Below are 16472 nucleotides of genomic sequence, written 5' to 3' on the forward strand. Positions count from 1 at the left end.
TGGGGAGAAGGTCTACAGTTTATATCAGACTTTCAAAGGAATCCATGGCCTAAAATAGTTCAAAACTACTGAGTTAGAAGGAAAAATGATCTAAGTTTTAAAACAAAAACAACTTACATTTAATTAAGGAACACTATTAGCCGAAAGTCCCAGAAATATTGTAATATAAATGTGTAGGTCTTTCAAGGAGGTCACTGGGCTGGATGTTATAATACAGATATTGAGAGAGTACAGAGAAAACAGTGTCATATGTCATTACTTGGTATCTAGTACATAAGTGATGTAATTTTTTAAGTTATGAAAATTCACAGAGATCATTATAAATTGGGAGGTCTGTTTGGAAGTCTGGGAAATAGCTAAGACCCAGAGGATGAAAACGGATATGTAAATGAAGGGTGAAGAAAGGATATTCTAGGTGGGGCTCTGAGGAATTGAGCAAAGACTGAGAGAGCAGAATGTGGATTCTGGGTTTAGATCAGAGACAGAGCTTTAGAGAAAGCAGAGAAAACAGCCCACAGCCCTTCACTCTCTGTGGTGAAGGTTTCTGCCTCTAGGGTGTATTTACCAACCTCAGCAACCACCTGGGTCCCATCCCCTAGAATCCTAACTGGTGTGGGGTGTGACCTGAGCCTCATGAGTGTTCGACGGTCCCCAGGCAAGCCGACCATTCAGCCTGGGCTGAGAACACGCTTGAGCATATACAGGTCATCCCAGTCTCCCTCCCACCCTCAAAGGTTCTCATCTACATCTCTGCTTTAAAGGCTGATGAAGAACCAGTTGTCTGAAGACTTGCAATTGTGTTGTGACAGAATAGGAGGCAGGGTTAGACAGGAGGTTAGGACCAATCCTCAAAGGATCTCAAATGCCAAAGTAACACCAGCATGCTCATTAACCCAGAGAGTAAAAGAGGCTCCAAGGTAAAAGGTTAGCTGTTATAGCATCGTACGGGGGTGGGGCGGGGGGGGCATGAGAGCTACACAATCACACCCTAGCAGCCAACCTGGGAGCACAGAAAGCCACTGCTTTCCGTCAACCGGCACTTACAGAACTAGTTGAATACTAAGCACCATATTCATCAGGGACAACAGCAAAGTGAAAGCCACAACAGTCTGAAGCACATCGCCAGCTTCTTGAAAAGAGCTTATAAAGCTTTCAAATACACAGAAATGCTTTCTAAGAAAAATACCCGTGAACTTAGCTACTTCTGGGAGACTCTGGTGTTAGAAGCCATCAGATCCTCAAGGAATGACCCAGAAGCACTTCCCTGCACAGGGGGAGTTTTAAATTTTGATTTTAAAGGAAGGAAAATTATTCCAAGTCTCTTCTTGAGAAACAATCTTATTTTGTCTCTTAGGATGACATGAAATAATTACCAAATGTAGCCCATCACAACTATTAATTGAACAAAAAGACCAAAGGGTTACATTAAGGGACTGTTTCCCATTTATGTGGGAAATAATTTTGATTTTTTTTCTTTAAAAAGGAAGATAAAAAGCCCTGTGGTACTTACTGGCTCAGCTGCAAATTACTGCCAGGAAAAAAACATCTGCCTTTCATTTCTTAAAGGCCCTCTGGCTTTGATCCTACATCTGCTGATGAACCAGCATCTTCTTTTACAGAAGAGGAAGCCAACTCAGAGAGAACCTTTACCCTTCATATCAGGGCTCAGCTAGCAAAGGTAAAGCATCAATCCAACTTGGCTCTTCAGTGGATACCATGTCAGTATCAGCTTTTACTTGCAGCCCAGAGAAACACAGTGACCTACTACCTTCAGCACAGACAGAATAAAATAGAAATGTCTTTGTGTCCATAAAGATAGTAAGGTACCATACTAAGCCAAGATGCTCTAAGCAGGCCATCCATACAGAGGACCAGCCACCAGAACTCCTGAGGCTTCCTGCCAAGGGGACTGCATGTTGTAAGTCCAAGTTCTCCTATTTATAAGTGGACTTTCTCCTTCTTCCCAACATTTAGTAAAAATATCTCTCTTCTTTGCACAGCTGGGTAGTACTCTTAGCCATTTTTAATGGGATGTAATTTTTCATGTAACTCCCTAAATATGGCTCTAAACTATTCCATCTCGCAATCAGCATATATCCTGAGAAAGCCAATGCTAAGATAGTTCCCTCCTCTCAACCTTAAGAATTGAACATTATGTCTTCAACTAAACTATGAATAAAAGCAGCACAGCCTAGTGGCTTTGCCTTCTTGAGAGACAAAAACAAGAATTCTTGATCCTGGGTCTGTTCCTCAATTTCATCATCTGAGAAGTAAACTGAAGGTACCCCCATCTCTACAGATATGACAGGAATGAATTTACCAGCCTGGTGCTCTGTCTCTAATAAGTTGTGTTTCTTTGTAACATCATAAAATTATGTTTATACAATATTAATTGAACGTGCCATAACTCTCTGTCCCCAAAAATATGTTGTATAGGAATAACTCTTGTTTTTTCTCTACAACAGTCTATTCACAGAATATTTCACTTCTGGGCACCAAATGTGTGGGGGGTTTTTCTCCACATCCATCAGTTCTCCAATGCCAGCAGGGTGTCCTATGATTACCTGGAGATAGTGTCAGATCCCATAGGTTGAGGGCTCAGTCCCACAAGACTGCCCCCCATTTCAGATGCTAATCGCAGGTCCACGTTGTTACCTGTGATTCTGACTGACTGCCTATCAATCCGAGGTTCCCAGCACCCCCTTCATGTGTTCTAGAATTTGTTACAGTGGCTCATGGAACGCAGGAATACAGTTTACTTACTATATACCAGTTGATTATAAAAGTATACAACTCAGTAAGAGCCAGATTGAAGAGATGCGTGGGGCAGGCCGTGTGGGAAAGGGTTCTGAGCTTCCGTGCCCTCTCCAGGTGCAGAACCCCCAGCCGTGCACCTCCATATATTCATCCAACCCAGAAGGTCTTCAGTTAGGGTTCTTTATGGAGGCTCCATTACATAGGCATGATGGATTAAATCACTGGACGTTGGTGACTGAACTCCATCTCCAGCCACTCTAGCCTTGGAAGGTAGTGGTGGTAGAGGGCTCAAAGTGCCAACCTGCTAATCACATGGTTAGTTTTCCTGGCAACCAGCTCCATCCTTAGGTGCTTTCCAAAAGTCACCTCATTAACAAACTCAGGTGTGGCTGAAAGGGGCTTGTTAGGAATAATAAAAGATATTCTTTTCACCTTTGTACTCTGGAGCTACTTCAGGAACTGGAACAAACACTAAACATTATAACAAAAGATGCACTTGTAGCTTTTATCACTTAGGAAATTACAAGGATTTTAGGAGCTCTGTGCCGGGAACCACGGAAGAAGACCAAATATATATTTCTAGTTATATCACAAGATCACGTATGTACAAACTAAACTTTGGAAAGTCAATATTTCCCACATAACCAATTGACATTTCTCATAATGCTACACTGTTGTCAAAGCAACCATTCTCATTTTTAAAAATTGTAAGCTTCTACACTGCGATTGTTGATACTTTGGATCTCTAAGAAACGTTTTCTTTAAGTGATGGTGACTGTCTGTACTGGGAGGGTCAAGGGAAAGAGTGTCTTTTGTGTTTCATTAGATGCTTAATTATAATCATGCTCTGCCCAACTAAAACAGTATTTTTTAAACACTTTTTAAGTGTTTCAGAGAAGAAGCATAATTAAGTGAACCAGTCTCTGAATGGAGAACAGCACAGGTGTCAATCACTCTTTCCCTAATTGCTCAGGGGCATCTAGACCCCTGATGGACACTGTAGCCATGCCCTCACTTGGAGTGGCCATAACTGGGATGGGGCTTGAAGTCTTTCTCCTTCCCAGTCTCTAGGTCAGATAGTTAATAGTCGCTACACAAATGATTAAATTAAAGGCTTCCTTACTTTATAAAATGAAACTAAAGATGTCTGGCTTAACAATACTTTAATAAAAATACTCCATTTCTCCATTATTGATATTCAAGTAAGCTATTGTTTCTACTTTTTTTTTTAATCCTTACATGACTTCCCTTGGAAGAGATAAATTCATTCTTAGGAAGGCCATTCTTGATGACATTCCTTTTTAAGGCGAGGACCTTGTTTTAACATACATTTCATTTCATTTTTTAAAAATTCTTTTGGAAACCATTCTATAAAGGAAGGCTTTTGTCTTTCAGGTGATAAACTGGTATAAACCAATTAAATTCGATGTTCATATGTTAAACATTTGTAAAGTGCTTCACTTCACACTAAACTTATTTGCAGAGAGAGCAGAAGGAAAGTGCTCATCTAGTTTCATTTTGCTCGTCCCTCTCCAGATTCCTTATCAGGGCAGTCATCTTCCAAGCAGGATGGAAGCAAGTGTGGTCAGAGTAGTCTGGGGTCCCTTGGGCCTCGTGGAAAGTCCGGCAGCAAGCATGCCTTCGAAAGGTAACTTGTGTTTCAGGTCAAGGGTGCTCAAAGCCAACTCCCATGGGGAAGCTGCAAGAACAGTCACATAATGGGCTGGGGAGGGAGGAAAAGTAGGTGGGATGTGCCACTGGAACCAGATCCACTGCAATATAATTAGGCTGGGAATTGCGGTAGAACTAGGTCAAAGGCAGCTGCTTATTCTCAGAGGTATTATGCAAGCAGAGATGGGGAAACAAATGAGAGCTATCGGGACCAGGTGTCCTGTGAACTGGAAGGTATGATTAGTGATGGCAGTGGGGGATTGGAGTGGAGCTGGCCACCAAACCCAGTGACATCTTCTCCTGAGCCCAAGGCAAATCCCGGCAGCATTCCTCTGCTTCCCTGATGGATTGTGTCTGCGTGGAGAGGACAGTAAAGAGATCTACAGCTCAAACTTGTCCTACATAACACTTCTTACTAACACATGAATGTATGTGGAGTCTCGGAAGAGCTTCCAAGCATGTTTGGGAACAGTTAATGGGAAACAACTCTCTTCAGAGCCAAATGCTAAAGATAACTAGGGGAGAATAGAAAACAGTGAGGAGAAGACAAAGTGAATATCAAGAAGGAAGAAAAATGAACTACATAAAAACATAATTTTACACACACACACACAAATAGAAAAAAAAAAAAAGAAAAGAAGAAAATCAGAGAGTGCAAAAATAAGCTATTTTGTTCCCAAGCAAAGGCAAATTGTATTCTTAGAATAAGGCAATTGGTAAAAAGTTTGAGAACTTTCCCATCACTCTTTTATACTTACTTAATTTTTCAAATGAAAATACACAATAATGTAAGGTTATAGTAAAACCGATAAACTCATAAATCCCTTGTAACAGTGTAAATTATCACAACATATTTTGAATATCAATTTGGCAATAAGAATCAAAAGCTATAAAAATTGTCATAGCCTTTCACCCAATAATACTCCTGGGCATTTAACCTTAGGGGAATAAATCATATACACACAAAAAAAACTACATAAAAGTATTCACTGCCACATTATTTTTAATAGCAAAAAAATATTTTTTTTAATGGAGGCTAGAGACAAACTAAATGTCTCAAAACAGAAGAATGATTAAGTAAACTAAGACACAGCAACACAGTGGAAACCTATGGAATCATTAGAAATCATAATTATGAAAATTATGAAGTTTATGTACCAACGTGAAAATGTGTATGATATATTATAATTCATAATCTTTATTAAATATCACTAGATGGCCATTACTACTAGGTAAAACATGCAAACCTATGACAAAGACCAAGAGGAAATGGGGCAAATAGACAATATGTTAGGAACTGTAGAATTGTGGGTGACATTGCTTTCTTTTTAAAATTTCCTTCGCTGGTTTATTGTGTGTCCATTAAACACGGTATGGATTTGTTGGACTAGTGGTAAAAGCAGAAACAATAAAATGAAAGGATGGAGGCTCTTAATAAGAATCTTTTAAGCTATTAATCAAACCTTTCTTTTCCCTCGTCTTCCTGCTTTTATAGACCTTCACAGTTGTCTCACTCTGCTGCCTAGATACATCTCTTGTCCATCTCCCCTTAAAGGACCAAAACCCAGAACCACTAAACCTGCCCCAGTCAGCCCTCTTTCACCCCCAGGGCATCACCGTGACCTCAAACGCCCAAGGCTTTCCCTCAGCTGCCTGAGCCTGGCCTGCCCTTCGTGGATCCAAAAGAATCAAATGTAAATAGTAAAAGGCAGCAGCATACTAGGCTGCCTGCTGCCAAAAGTTGAGATTTCCCAGCACACACCAAGCTATAATTAACAGGAGGCAATGCCAAAAACAACAAAGGAGCTTCAAGGAAACTATGTTAAAATACTCCTCAGTTTTTAACTACATACACATTCTTCTCTGCTCACCCACCCCACCCTCCCTATTGTACTCAGAAACTCCTCTGAAACCACCAAACTGTAGAGAGACACTAACGCTGCCGCTTAGTGGGCAGGAAGAAGGTGTGTGCGGAGACCACAGGGACAGCCCGAGCAGGTCACTCTTGAGAAACAGAATCACTGTTCTCAGAACGAGAAGGAAATTAGTTAATCCCAGCCCAGGTTACTTAACGGTTTTAAGATTCTGTGTGTGTGTGTTTGTTTGAGGGGGTGACAATGCAAGTGAAGTAAAAAACAGCTCCTAGGTCTGCTCAAGAAAATTTACAAGAACTCCTCCAGCATGGATTGGTTTGAGGCACAGTGGAAAGTATGACTTCTATACACTTCACACCGAGCCCTGCAGTTCTCTGTCTTCAGAAAACCTCCCTCTCCAAAGAGCATTCCTAAGAATTGCCCTGATATCATCCTTGGTGACTACCATTTAGGAAGGACTGCCTAGACAACTAGCCTTACCCCTTGCACCATCCTCCCCTGACAGTTTACAATCCCTTTCGGAACCACCGTGACACTCGGGGCAGGCGACTGTGAGGCCAGCAAGGAAGCCACGCAGGTCTGGGCTTTTGTCTCTCACTGTAAGCACTTACCTTCATAAGAGGCAATGGAATCTCTTCTGTCACAAGGGTTATTCCAGGAATTTCCTGTGGTGGGGGAAAAACATACACACAACTGCTAAACGTATCAACTACCCCCAGCCCGAGCCTTCAGGAAGTGTCTTCCGTGCAGACAGAAGCTGAGGACAGCTCCCAGTTTGCTAACCTTTACTTTAAATAAAACTTGGGGTTTATAAATACCCGTGAACACAACCTATCTCTTGCCTCGGGAAGGGAAATATTCTGTAAAGTTATGATTATAATAGTTGACAGTGTCACTAAAGGAAAGGATAAACTATTATGAAGAAATACAGAGTAAATAATGTATTATTTACACACTTCCATTTAAGAACAAAGGAGGCAAATTACATTTGCACCATCAAGCATAATAATAAGGTGGACACTTTCCTTTTTTGTACTTCTTCCTCGCTCTTTCACTTAAATGTATGGTAGTTGGTCCCTGCCTCAGTAATGGGATTCTTTTTTGACCTCAGTGGAAAACTGTTCTGCACTTCATCCTCTACCGTGATTTCGGAAATAAGAGATCCCCATGAAGCGTTTACATAGCCAGATCACCACGGCAAATCTGCAAGATGCAATTCATATCAGGAAGTCCAAATTATAACATTCTGCTAACTAGTGAGCATTAAAACAGAAATTTAAATAAAAAGATAAACTGACAAAATTGCCACTTATTTATTTTAAAAAGTGTGTTTCCATGTTAATTATGTATATTAACCTGTCAACTAGTCAATTCCTCTTTCATTTCCTAAAAAATAAGTAGATGATATATGAGAACATAGAAATAAAACCTGGTATTTGTTTAGAACTTAAATGTCCTGGGTTTTAATGACATACAATATTTCTGAGAAAAAGGGCATCACAGGGATGGAGAAATAAATTTCCAGAACATTCAAGCAACTGAGTCCTCCATTGGACAGGAGAAAGCCTGTAATAAAAATCTATGTATGCTTCACTTATCACTACTCAGCAATAGAAATTTCACTACAGCTCTAGGTTATAAATAGCATCTTCAAATAAGTATAACAAGGCTCACAGTCTGCAAAGCATAATTCAGGATTATCTATGTGTAAGACACAATATTTTCTAGTATCTTAAAAAAGATAACCCAATTCAGGTATTTACAGAAATAATCTGTCTCCATACAGAAGTGTGAAATTTATTTATTAAGGGTATAGCATTAAGAGCATATGCAGATTAGAGAAAAGAAAATGATTTACATCATTGCTAAAGAAAATCATAGGCTCATAGAATTTCAGGATTAGGAGAGACCTTTAAGGTAACCTACTCCAACCGCAAGAAGTCTAAAGCAACATGATAAACCCTAAAATAAGCTCTGTACGCAGTGGTTAAAACTTCGGGTTTTTTCATATTGCACTTCTTGTAGGACTTCCTGATGTGAGTATGTCCACACATTTCCTCTGCCCCACAAAGAAGGAGAAATGCAAATGTGAAGAACTGCCTGTCAGGATGACACTCACACAACACCCAACTAACACGTGCTCCATGTTTAAACACAACCCTGGGAACTAGAGGTCCAGACCCGGGCTCCCAGACACTGAACACAGGACAGTGACAGCCAGCATTGGGTGGTGAGGGGAGGAAGATGAAATGTGCATTTCCTGCTTCTGAGGGAGGGGTACGGATTAACCTGCGAACTTCCTGCCACATTACCACAGAGTCTGCATGTATATTCACAAGGGTTCTTCAAACAATGAGGGCCTGGAGAAGAAAAAAGCTCAGATCTTTCCTTATAATTTTACAGAGAGGCATGAAAGTTTACTAACTCTAACAGTGAGAGACAAGAAGAAAGGGTCTTTGGGAAAACACTACCATTGCGTATACCAAAAATTTAGAAATTCGTCCAACATGGGACTTCCCTGGCAGTCTAGTGGTTAGCACTCTGCGCTTCCACTGCAGGGGGCACGGGTTAGATCCCTGGTCGGGGAACTAGGATCCTGTGTGCCGTGTGGCGCAGCCAGAGAAAACAAAAAAAAGGAAAAAAATTAATCAAACACATCTGATATGCCTTTTTAAAGGACTATATTTAGATAGTCTAAAAACAAAATGGGCAGTGTTACCATTTATCCTAGTACTTATTTTCCTGTGTCTGTGCTACCTGAATTAAATTTATTTTTCTAAATGCTTTTTTGATACAAACCTCTGCCTCAAGACTAAGCACACAGTAGTCCTAACATCTAAATATGAAAGGAGGAGAGGCAGAACCTTTTTCAGGGGGAGCCTGTACATGGTTTTCACTTCTGATCCAACAAAGCTCAGTTTACTGAACCACATTCAAGAGAAAATGAACAATGTTTTCTCCTGAAACATTTCTTCCCAACTACAAGGAAGGGAGTCTGGACCAACAGGAAGAAAAGGTTGAATGGCATGGAGTTGCTTAAGATTACTGACTTTTACTGATCTTGACGTTCTAAAGTTATCACAGATTTTCTTTCTAAGGCTGGGGAAAAAGCTCATGAAGGTGCTAATCTACTAAGTAAATAGAACGGCTCAGAATAACAGCAGTGGTCCAGCCGTTGCTCATTTATAAAACCCTAAGAAATATTTTCATCTACTCTAGCTGCTTGAAAAAAATTAAAAACTAAAACCATTTGAAGATGATAGAGGCTTCATTCTGCTTGGTAGTAGGAAGAGTAACACGTATGCTGTGCCTTCTCCTTCAGTTCTACTGTTTTATGTAAATAAAACTGGCCAACAGCAAGGACTCACTATTATTTTTCTGCCAGAAAACTCCAATTCAGATCCTTATGCATCAAAACAGAAATGAAATCACAACCTTGGTTACTGTGACAGGAATGTCCTACAACTGACCCACAGCAATGAATCAATTTTAATTACATAAAGAATATAAAGTGTTAACTTACTGTATCCCAAGTGAGCAGTGAGGAGTATGGCAAGAGTTTATCCATGTTACTTGTCTCTGGATAGATGCTCCAATATGAAGAAGCTGAGTAAGTTTTTGGGGGGAAAAAAGACATGTTTTAATATGAAGAATAAGGCAGTAGACATTGTAATTCACCCAAACAAGCAAACCCACAAGAGTTTTCATTGCCTTAGCCTTCATCTGCAAAAGGCTAATCGTTATGGTTCTATCCGCTGATTAAAATGTTCAGGTTCTACTTTTTACATTGAGAATAATTTTTAAAAAATTATTTGGCACTTACATCTATCCAAATGACGTTATAACCACTTCACACAGAACCAGCCAACACAATGCTTAAAAAAAATCACTAATAAGGTTATAGAATCAAGATCATATCTTATATGTCATCAGTCTCTGAACAGCCACAGCTTCTTACAAAACCACAAGAGAATGAAATTTAATTAGGTGCTGACTACAACAGAGTTTAAAAAAAATGAAAAAACACTCCGACCCAGCATTTTGACAGATTGAGGCATTATCAATTTACTGCTTTCCCTTAAGCAAAAGGGTCACGTGTTCAACTTAATATGCACCATCAGCAACACCTACCAATTATAAATTCCTGAATGAGGTCAAATGAATGGCAGGCAGAGATGTTCTCAGAAATCCATTGAATAATCTTTAAAAAGTAAGAAGACAAATCTATTGGTATTTAAATCTGCACCCTGCCCCCACCACCAAAGAAGTAAAAAATATATATGAATAGTTTAAAATTTTGTATCTCTTTTAGAATTGCCTAAGAACACACTCACTTCTACACAATCTCTGAGATACATAACGTAAGGCCGTGTGGGTAAAATATAAATGAGGTCCTTTCTGTACATCATTTTAATAAATGCCCTTGACTGGGATCCAAATAAGCCTTCTTGAACCCAATGTTCGTTTTTGCTAGAGTAGGGCATATTATAGCAAAGTCGCAGTGTGAAGAGCTATGGATACAGGAGAAAACCAAACTCAACCACTGAGCTTGGAGGCAGCAGACCTGGGTTTGAATTTCAGCTCAATTACACCATTTAATCACTGTGAGCATGGCTACGCTATCAAGGAAGGTATAATCCCTGTTATATCAACAGTTCTCTCAATCAACCTCTATAACCATCCTCACTGCTGCAGGAACGAAACCCCTTGTTCCCGACCTTAGAATTGATGCTATGAGGCTTGCCTAGCCATAGAGCACTCTCGCATTTCTGATCCTGCCAATAATTGTTCTTATTTCCAAACCTACTCAAGCTACTTGTGCTTATTTTCACAATTAGTTAAGTTAATAAAATACAAGTGAAATATGGATACAAAAAGAATGCTGGCGGGTCAATAAAAGTTGAAAGCTTGGGAAAGACTCCAAGACATGTCTCTAAAACACTTATTAAAAAACTAAAAAAAAAAAAAAAAAAAAAAAAAAAAAAAAAAAAAAACTAGGTGTGAGACAACTATAAAAGAAAAAATTGCCTGATATACACAAACTGCTTTGAAAGGATTTTTAAACTATTGACCTCCTTAGGGAATAAAATGAAAAGAAAAGAAAAGGAAAGTAACTGGAAGAGCCATACAGGTACAGATAAAGAAAGCCAAGACATTACTTAGTGGTTTTATGTAAGAAAAACGATTTTGAACTCCAATTAGCTGATACACAAAGAAAGGGCCTTAATCTACATTAAAAGATACGGGAATAAATGTACATTTATATATTTTAGGTTAAAAGAAAATATTTAGGCCATCTTTTTTTAATTGACCAACCACCCATTGGTCCCAATCAAGTCTAATGGGGGGTTTCTTCAACTTCACAGAATAGCTGTAATATTAAATGATAAGATGTATGAAAGTGCTTCATAAACTATAATGTGAAATATAAATGTGAGCTATCTCTATTTAAAATGTCATAAATAGATTTTATTTACCACCAGATTTTAGTCCTCTTCATGCTATACACCAAATACAAACCAGGAGAAAAAGTAGATATTTGAGAAACTATGTACCGAGCACTTCCTTGGAATGTTACCGATAGAGCTAACATTTACTCACAATATGGAAAAGAGAATAGTGAAAAGAACAGACACTCCCTCCCAGTCTGAGGTCTGTGTCCATAAAGAAGGAGCACAAGCGAAGAATATGTTCAAGTCAGGATGGAGACCATAAACCTCAATTGTTACCCAATAAAAATAACTTCTGTTCATTTCAGCCACTAAATGTACACGTCTTGTGTTGTCCATTTGCCACTTTTTAAACTTAAGCTACACTCCCACCTTGGCTTCCAGTCGCCGTGGGTCTCGGCCACATGAGAGCACACAGTGCAACAAGGCCAGCTTCTCGCAGTCCAGCCGGGTGTTCCACAGGAACTCCAGTAAGTATGACTGGTTGAGGAGTGCCCTATAGAGCTTTCCGGAACACCAATCCAGGACCAGGGGTCCTGACAGTGACTGTAAAGGACTATGAGGTAGCATATCAATCACTTCACTGTTTCCTGGCCAAAAAAAAAAAAAAAAAAAAGTAGATCAGCAAATAAAAGAAGCCCCTCTCCCCCAAACATAAATATTAACGTTAAAACGAACCCCCCCAAAAAAAAAAAAAAAAAAAACGAACCCAAATGTACCCTGTTCATGAGGGGAAAAACTACAGCCATACCTGTCAGAAACAGACTGTGGCAGATCAGGTCTGGATGTTGAATGTTAAGTAGATGAAAGAAATGACCAGGTAAGTAAACAGCCACATAATAGTCTGTGGAAGAGAAAGATTTAAGTCAGTTCCACGTGGCAAGAGCTGTACAGGTACAGATAAAGCCAACAACTTTACGGTATCCCTATTTTTCTTTGAACCTCTTAAAACACAAAGGTTTTGACCAATGTAATAAGAAGCTGTCTGATGTCAGTACGGTCCGTCTTCCTAGCAATATCTCGTTTATTTCTACCTGTAGCTAATTTTCTTCAGACAGTTAGCCATGGTTATCTTAACTTATATCTGTAGTTTTGTTTCTAAGAGAACTGTGGCTTTATAGGAATCTAAATGAGCTCTGAGAGCAAGTTAGAATAAAATATATCCAGCAACATGAATTATTCCTTAATCTGACAGGCTGGAAATAGCTTATCATGGGAATTTCCTGCATAATTTCTGCCATGTGGGGGAAGCTCTACAATTTAGTTTCCTATGTCTGCCCACTGCTCATCATGTCGTCATCTTCTCTAAAGAAGCTTTAAATTGATACTCATCAAAACAGTCTCTGCAGGCATTCTGACACTTTGTGAAGTACTAATTTGTTTCCATGCATAGCAAGCTGCCTAGAATGCACATCTTCACAGTCCCTGCACTAGATATTTCTGTACAAAGAACATTTGTATACAGATTGAGGCAAGGTATAAAAAATAGGTTTCTGGAGAAGGGGGCAGGGTAGAAGTAGCCCTTGCCAATAATTTTTCTAGGATCTTAGAAAAACAAAGAAACTCATACAACAGTAGTGAATTTCATATAGATGAAACATTTAGATTATAAGTGAGCCAGCTAGACCCTTTTTTCCCTAAGAAGCAAAGAAATACATGCTAATAATGTGCACAGAAGGCATTCTGTGGAAGGGAAAGGAAAGAGGATGTAAAACTCTAACCAGTTGACTGTGGATTCAGTGATGTTAAAGTAGTTAGCACAAGTGGTTGCAATAATGTTACCATTATGGTAATGCATAAGTAGAAAAACACAAATAACGATATAGTAGGGCACAGTGGAAAGGCGTCAAATGACCTAGATTAACTCCTAGCCCTACCGCTTAACCAGTTAATTAGGGTGGTACTATGTCCCTGGGAGAGGGGGCATTTGGAAATACATGAGGATGTTCTGAGTTGTCACTATTATTCAGGTAGAAGGGAGATTCCTACTGCCATTTGATGAGCGAGTGGGCTCCAAGGAGGTTAAATCCCTCAATGTGCAGGACCCTCCCACCCAAAAGTTACTATCTCACCAAAAATGTCAATAGTACCTGTGGTAGGCTGAATGATGGCTCCCAAAGATGTTCACATGGTAATCCCCGGAGCCTATGAATATGTCACCTTAAGTAATAAAAGGGACCTTGTAGATGTGATTAAGGATCTTGAGGTGGGGGGGTGTATCCTGGATTATCCAGGTGAACCCAATGTAATCACAAATGGTTTTACAAGAGGGAGGAAGAGGGAGAATGACTACAGAAGAGAAGACCACATGATGATGTGAGAGACTGGAGTGATGTGGTCACAAGCCAAAAAATGCTAGCCTCTATATGCTGGAGGAGGCAAAGAATGAATTCTTCCCTGGAATCTCCAGAAGGAACCATTTCTGCCCCCACCTTGACACCTCAGGACTCACTCATTGCAGAATTCTCACCTCCAGAACCATAAGACAATGTGTTATTTATCTAGGGGCTAAATGTGTGGTGATTTCTTATTGCAGCAATAAACTAATATAGTGCCCCTGATAAGAGACACTAAAAGAAGCTTGGGCACACATCACAGACTTTCTGAGACTCAGTTTCATTATCTGTAAAATGGGGATAACATCACCAAGAACAATTGTTGTAAGGATCAAGATAACAAGTAAAACACTTAGAATATAGTATTAATTTTTAAAATGATAGTTTTTTAATGTATAAACATATCTTTCTTATATACAGGTGTTTGGGGTTCAGGGAAAACTTCCTCCAAAACTCTATTCTTTAATATTTCAATCAATATAAGCCCCTTTTAAGAGGGTGACAATTCAGGGAAATTCCATGCAATAAATTGCAAAAAAGACATCACTCAAAAAGCAATACTGTTGTCATAAAAATTACCTCTAGAATACTTCTAATCTTGGGTACAATTTTGTGCCTATATATTAAAATCTGTTTAAAGAAGGAAAGATGACTTAATGTGAGATAGCCTACTTTTACAAAGCTCTAGTATTTTTGCCCTCTCCACGCTCTGAAGACCAGAGATTAAATCATGCCTGCCCTTTTCAAGAGTCATTCCCAGGGGTAAGAAGAGGAAGGATACCTTTGACCTCACAAAAGGCTAAGTTTTTTTAGTGGAGAGTTTCCCACATCACTCTCGAGATGGGATGCTGATAAAGGATTTCTGATAAGAATCAAGTCTCAGACCCAGGAAACCTTATATTTATCCTTCTTACCACAGGAAGCAGTAGAAGCAGGCCTCTCTAAAGCAACTTCCCAGAGGTTCAGAGCTCATATTAAAAATTGGCACATACTGGCCCACTTAGCGTAAGATATCTCTCCTCATCAATAGTATCATTCAAAATAAAAATCTTTTTTTTTTGCAACAGTGTGGATGGACCTAGAGAGTATTATGCTCAGTGAAATAAGTCAGACAGAGAAAGACAAATACGCTGTTATCACTTACATGTGGAATCTAAAAAATAAAACAAACAAATATATATAACAAAACAAAAGCAGACTTACAGATATAGAGAACAAACGAGTGGTTACCAGTGAAGAGAGGGAATGGGGGGGCAAGACAGGGGCAGGAGATTGAGAGGTACAAACTACTATGTATAAAAATGTACAGCACAGGGAAATATAGCCATTGTCTTGTAATAACTTTAAATGGAGTATAATCTATAAAAATATTGAATCACTATTTGTACACCTAAAATTAATATAATATTGTAAATCAATTATACTTCAACTAAAAAAGACCAAAAAAAATATTTTTATGGTCTTTATCACTTTGGTTCTCACTTTGCCCAGTTCCTTCACATAACACCTTCCTAAACCTTTGTCATGATAGTAGATGGGCTGGGAAACAGGGAAAGAAGAAAATATTAAAGAATCCATCTGCTCTAAACCTGAAGCTTTTCTTTTTAAAATATTGTGCCATATCCCATATGCAGGCAAACAACAGTTCTGCTTAGTCTTGTGCTAACCGGTGTGTGCCCCTCATCCCAACTGGCATGGAACAGCAGCTTTCAGTAGGGAGGTACATAAACCCTTTCTTTATTTTCTTCATTACAGACTCACTATGTTTAAGCCAAATACTCAAGTTCCCTTTACCATACTTACTCAATGAAAAACAACTCAATCAAGCTGATCCATAAATAATTTATGGGACTCAGAAGCCTTTAGCAATTACCAACAGGGAACGGACAATTTCTCAAGAGCCTTTGTCTCTCTAGAACCAAGGGACAACATCACGTATTATTTCTCATAGGCTTTTAGGAAACCTCTCGCTCACTGTCATCATTTTTATACTAACAAATGGCTTTTTAGGATTGCTACTAAAAACATAAGGAAGCCCACAGCCTAGGTTCCCTAAGAAAGGAGATGCATCACCTCGCCCCCCTGCCCAAAGGCTTTTTTTTGGTTGGGGGGTGTTCCAGAGAAAACCTTCCCTTATCTGGCTTCAAAAAGGTCAGTCACAGTCATCACAACCTGAGTCCCAAAGAGGCATGAGGAAAATGAGGCATAACATGTACTGGAAGGAAGAGACAGAGCAGAGAGACGCCTATGCCTCTCACTCACCAAGGCTGAGAAAAGTAATGCCCTTTGTCACACGTGAGTCAACACGCCCAAGAGTAGCAGTGAAGGTCTTGCTGTGCCCTGTGGAGAGAGAACATGAAGCCAGAGAAAGGATGTTAAGAAAC

At 39.4% G+C, this 16472-nt stretch overlaps 1 protein-coding gene across 5 annotated transcripts in view; it reads right to left on the reverse strand.

The window, feature by feature from the left end:
• GSAP (gamma-secretase activating protein) overlaps positions 1–16472 on the reverse strand; it is a 191581-nt gene that overhangs the window by 28933 nt on the left and 146176 nt on the right. For all 5 annotated transcript variants that reach the window (XM_082473471.1, XM_082473470.1, XM_082473469.1 and 2 more), the window contains 6 exons: positions 16351–16428; positions 12504–12596; positions 12125–12342; positions 10434–10503; positions 9826–9908; positions 6914–6967 (listed from right to left, as the gene is read on the reverse strand). In XM_082473471.1, the coding sequence (XP_082329597.1) occupies positions 6914–6967; positions 9826–9908; positions 10434–10503; positions 12125–12342; positions 12504–12596; positions 16351–16428 (596 nt within the window). The remainder of the gene's footprint in view (positions 1–6913; positions 6968–9825; positions 9909–10433; positions 10504–12124; positions 12343–12503; positions 12597–16350; positions 16429–16472) is intronic.

Source organism: Balaenoptera physalus (assembly GCF_965194825.1).
Source record: "Balaenoptera physalus genome assembly, chromosome: 8".
Classification (NCBI taxonomy): domain Eukaryota; kingdom Metazoa; phylum Chordata; class Mammalia; order Artiodactyla; family Balaenopteridae; genus Balaenoptera; species Balaenoptera physalus.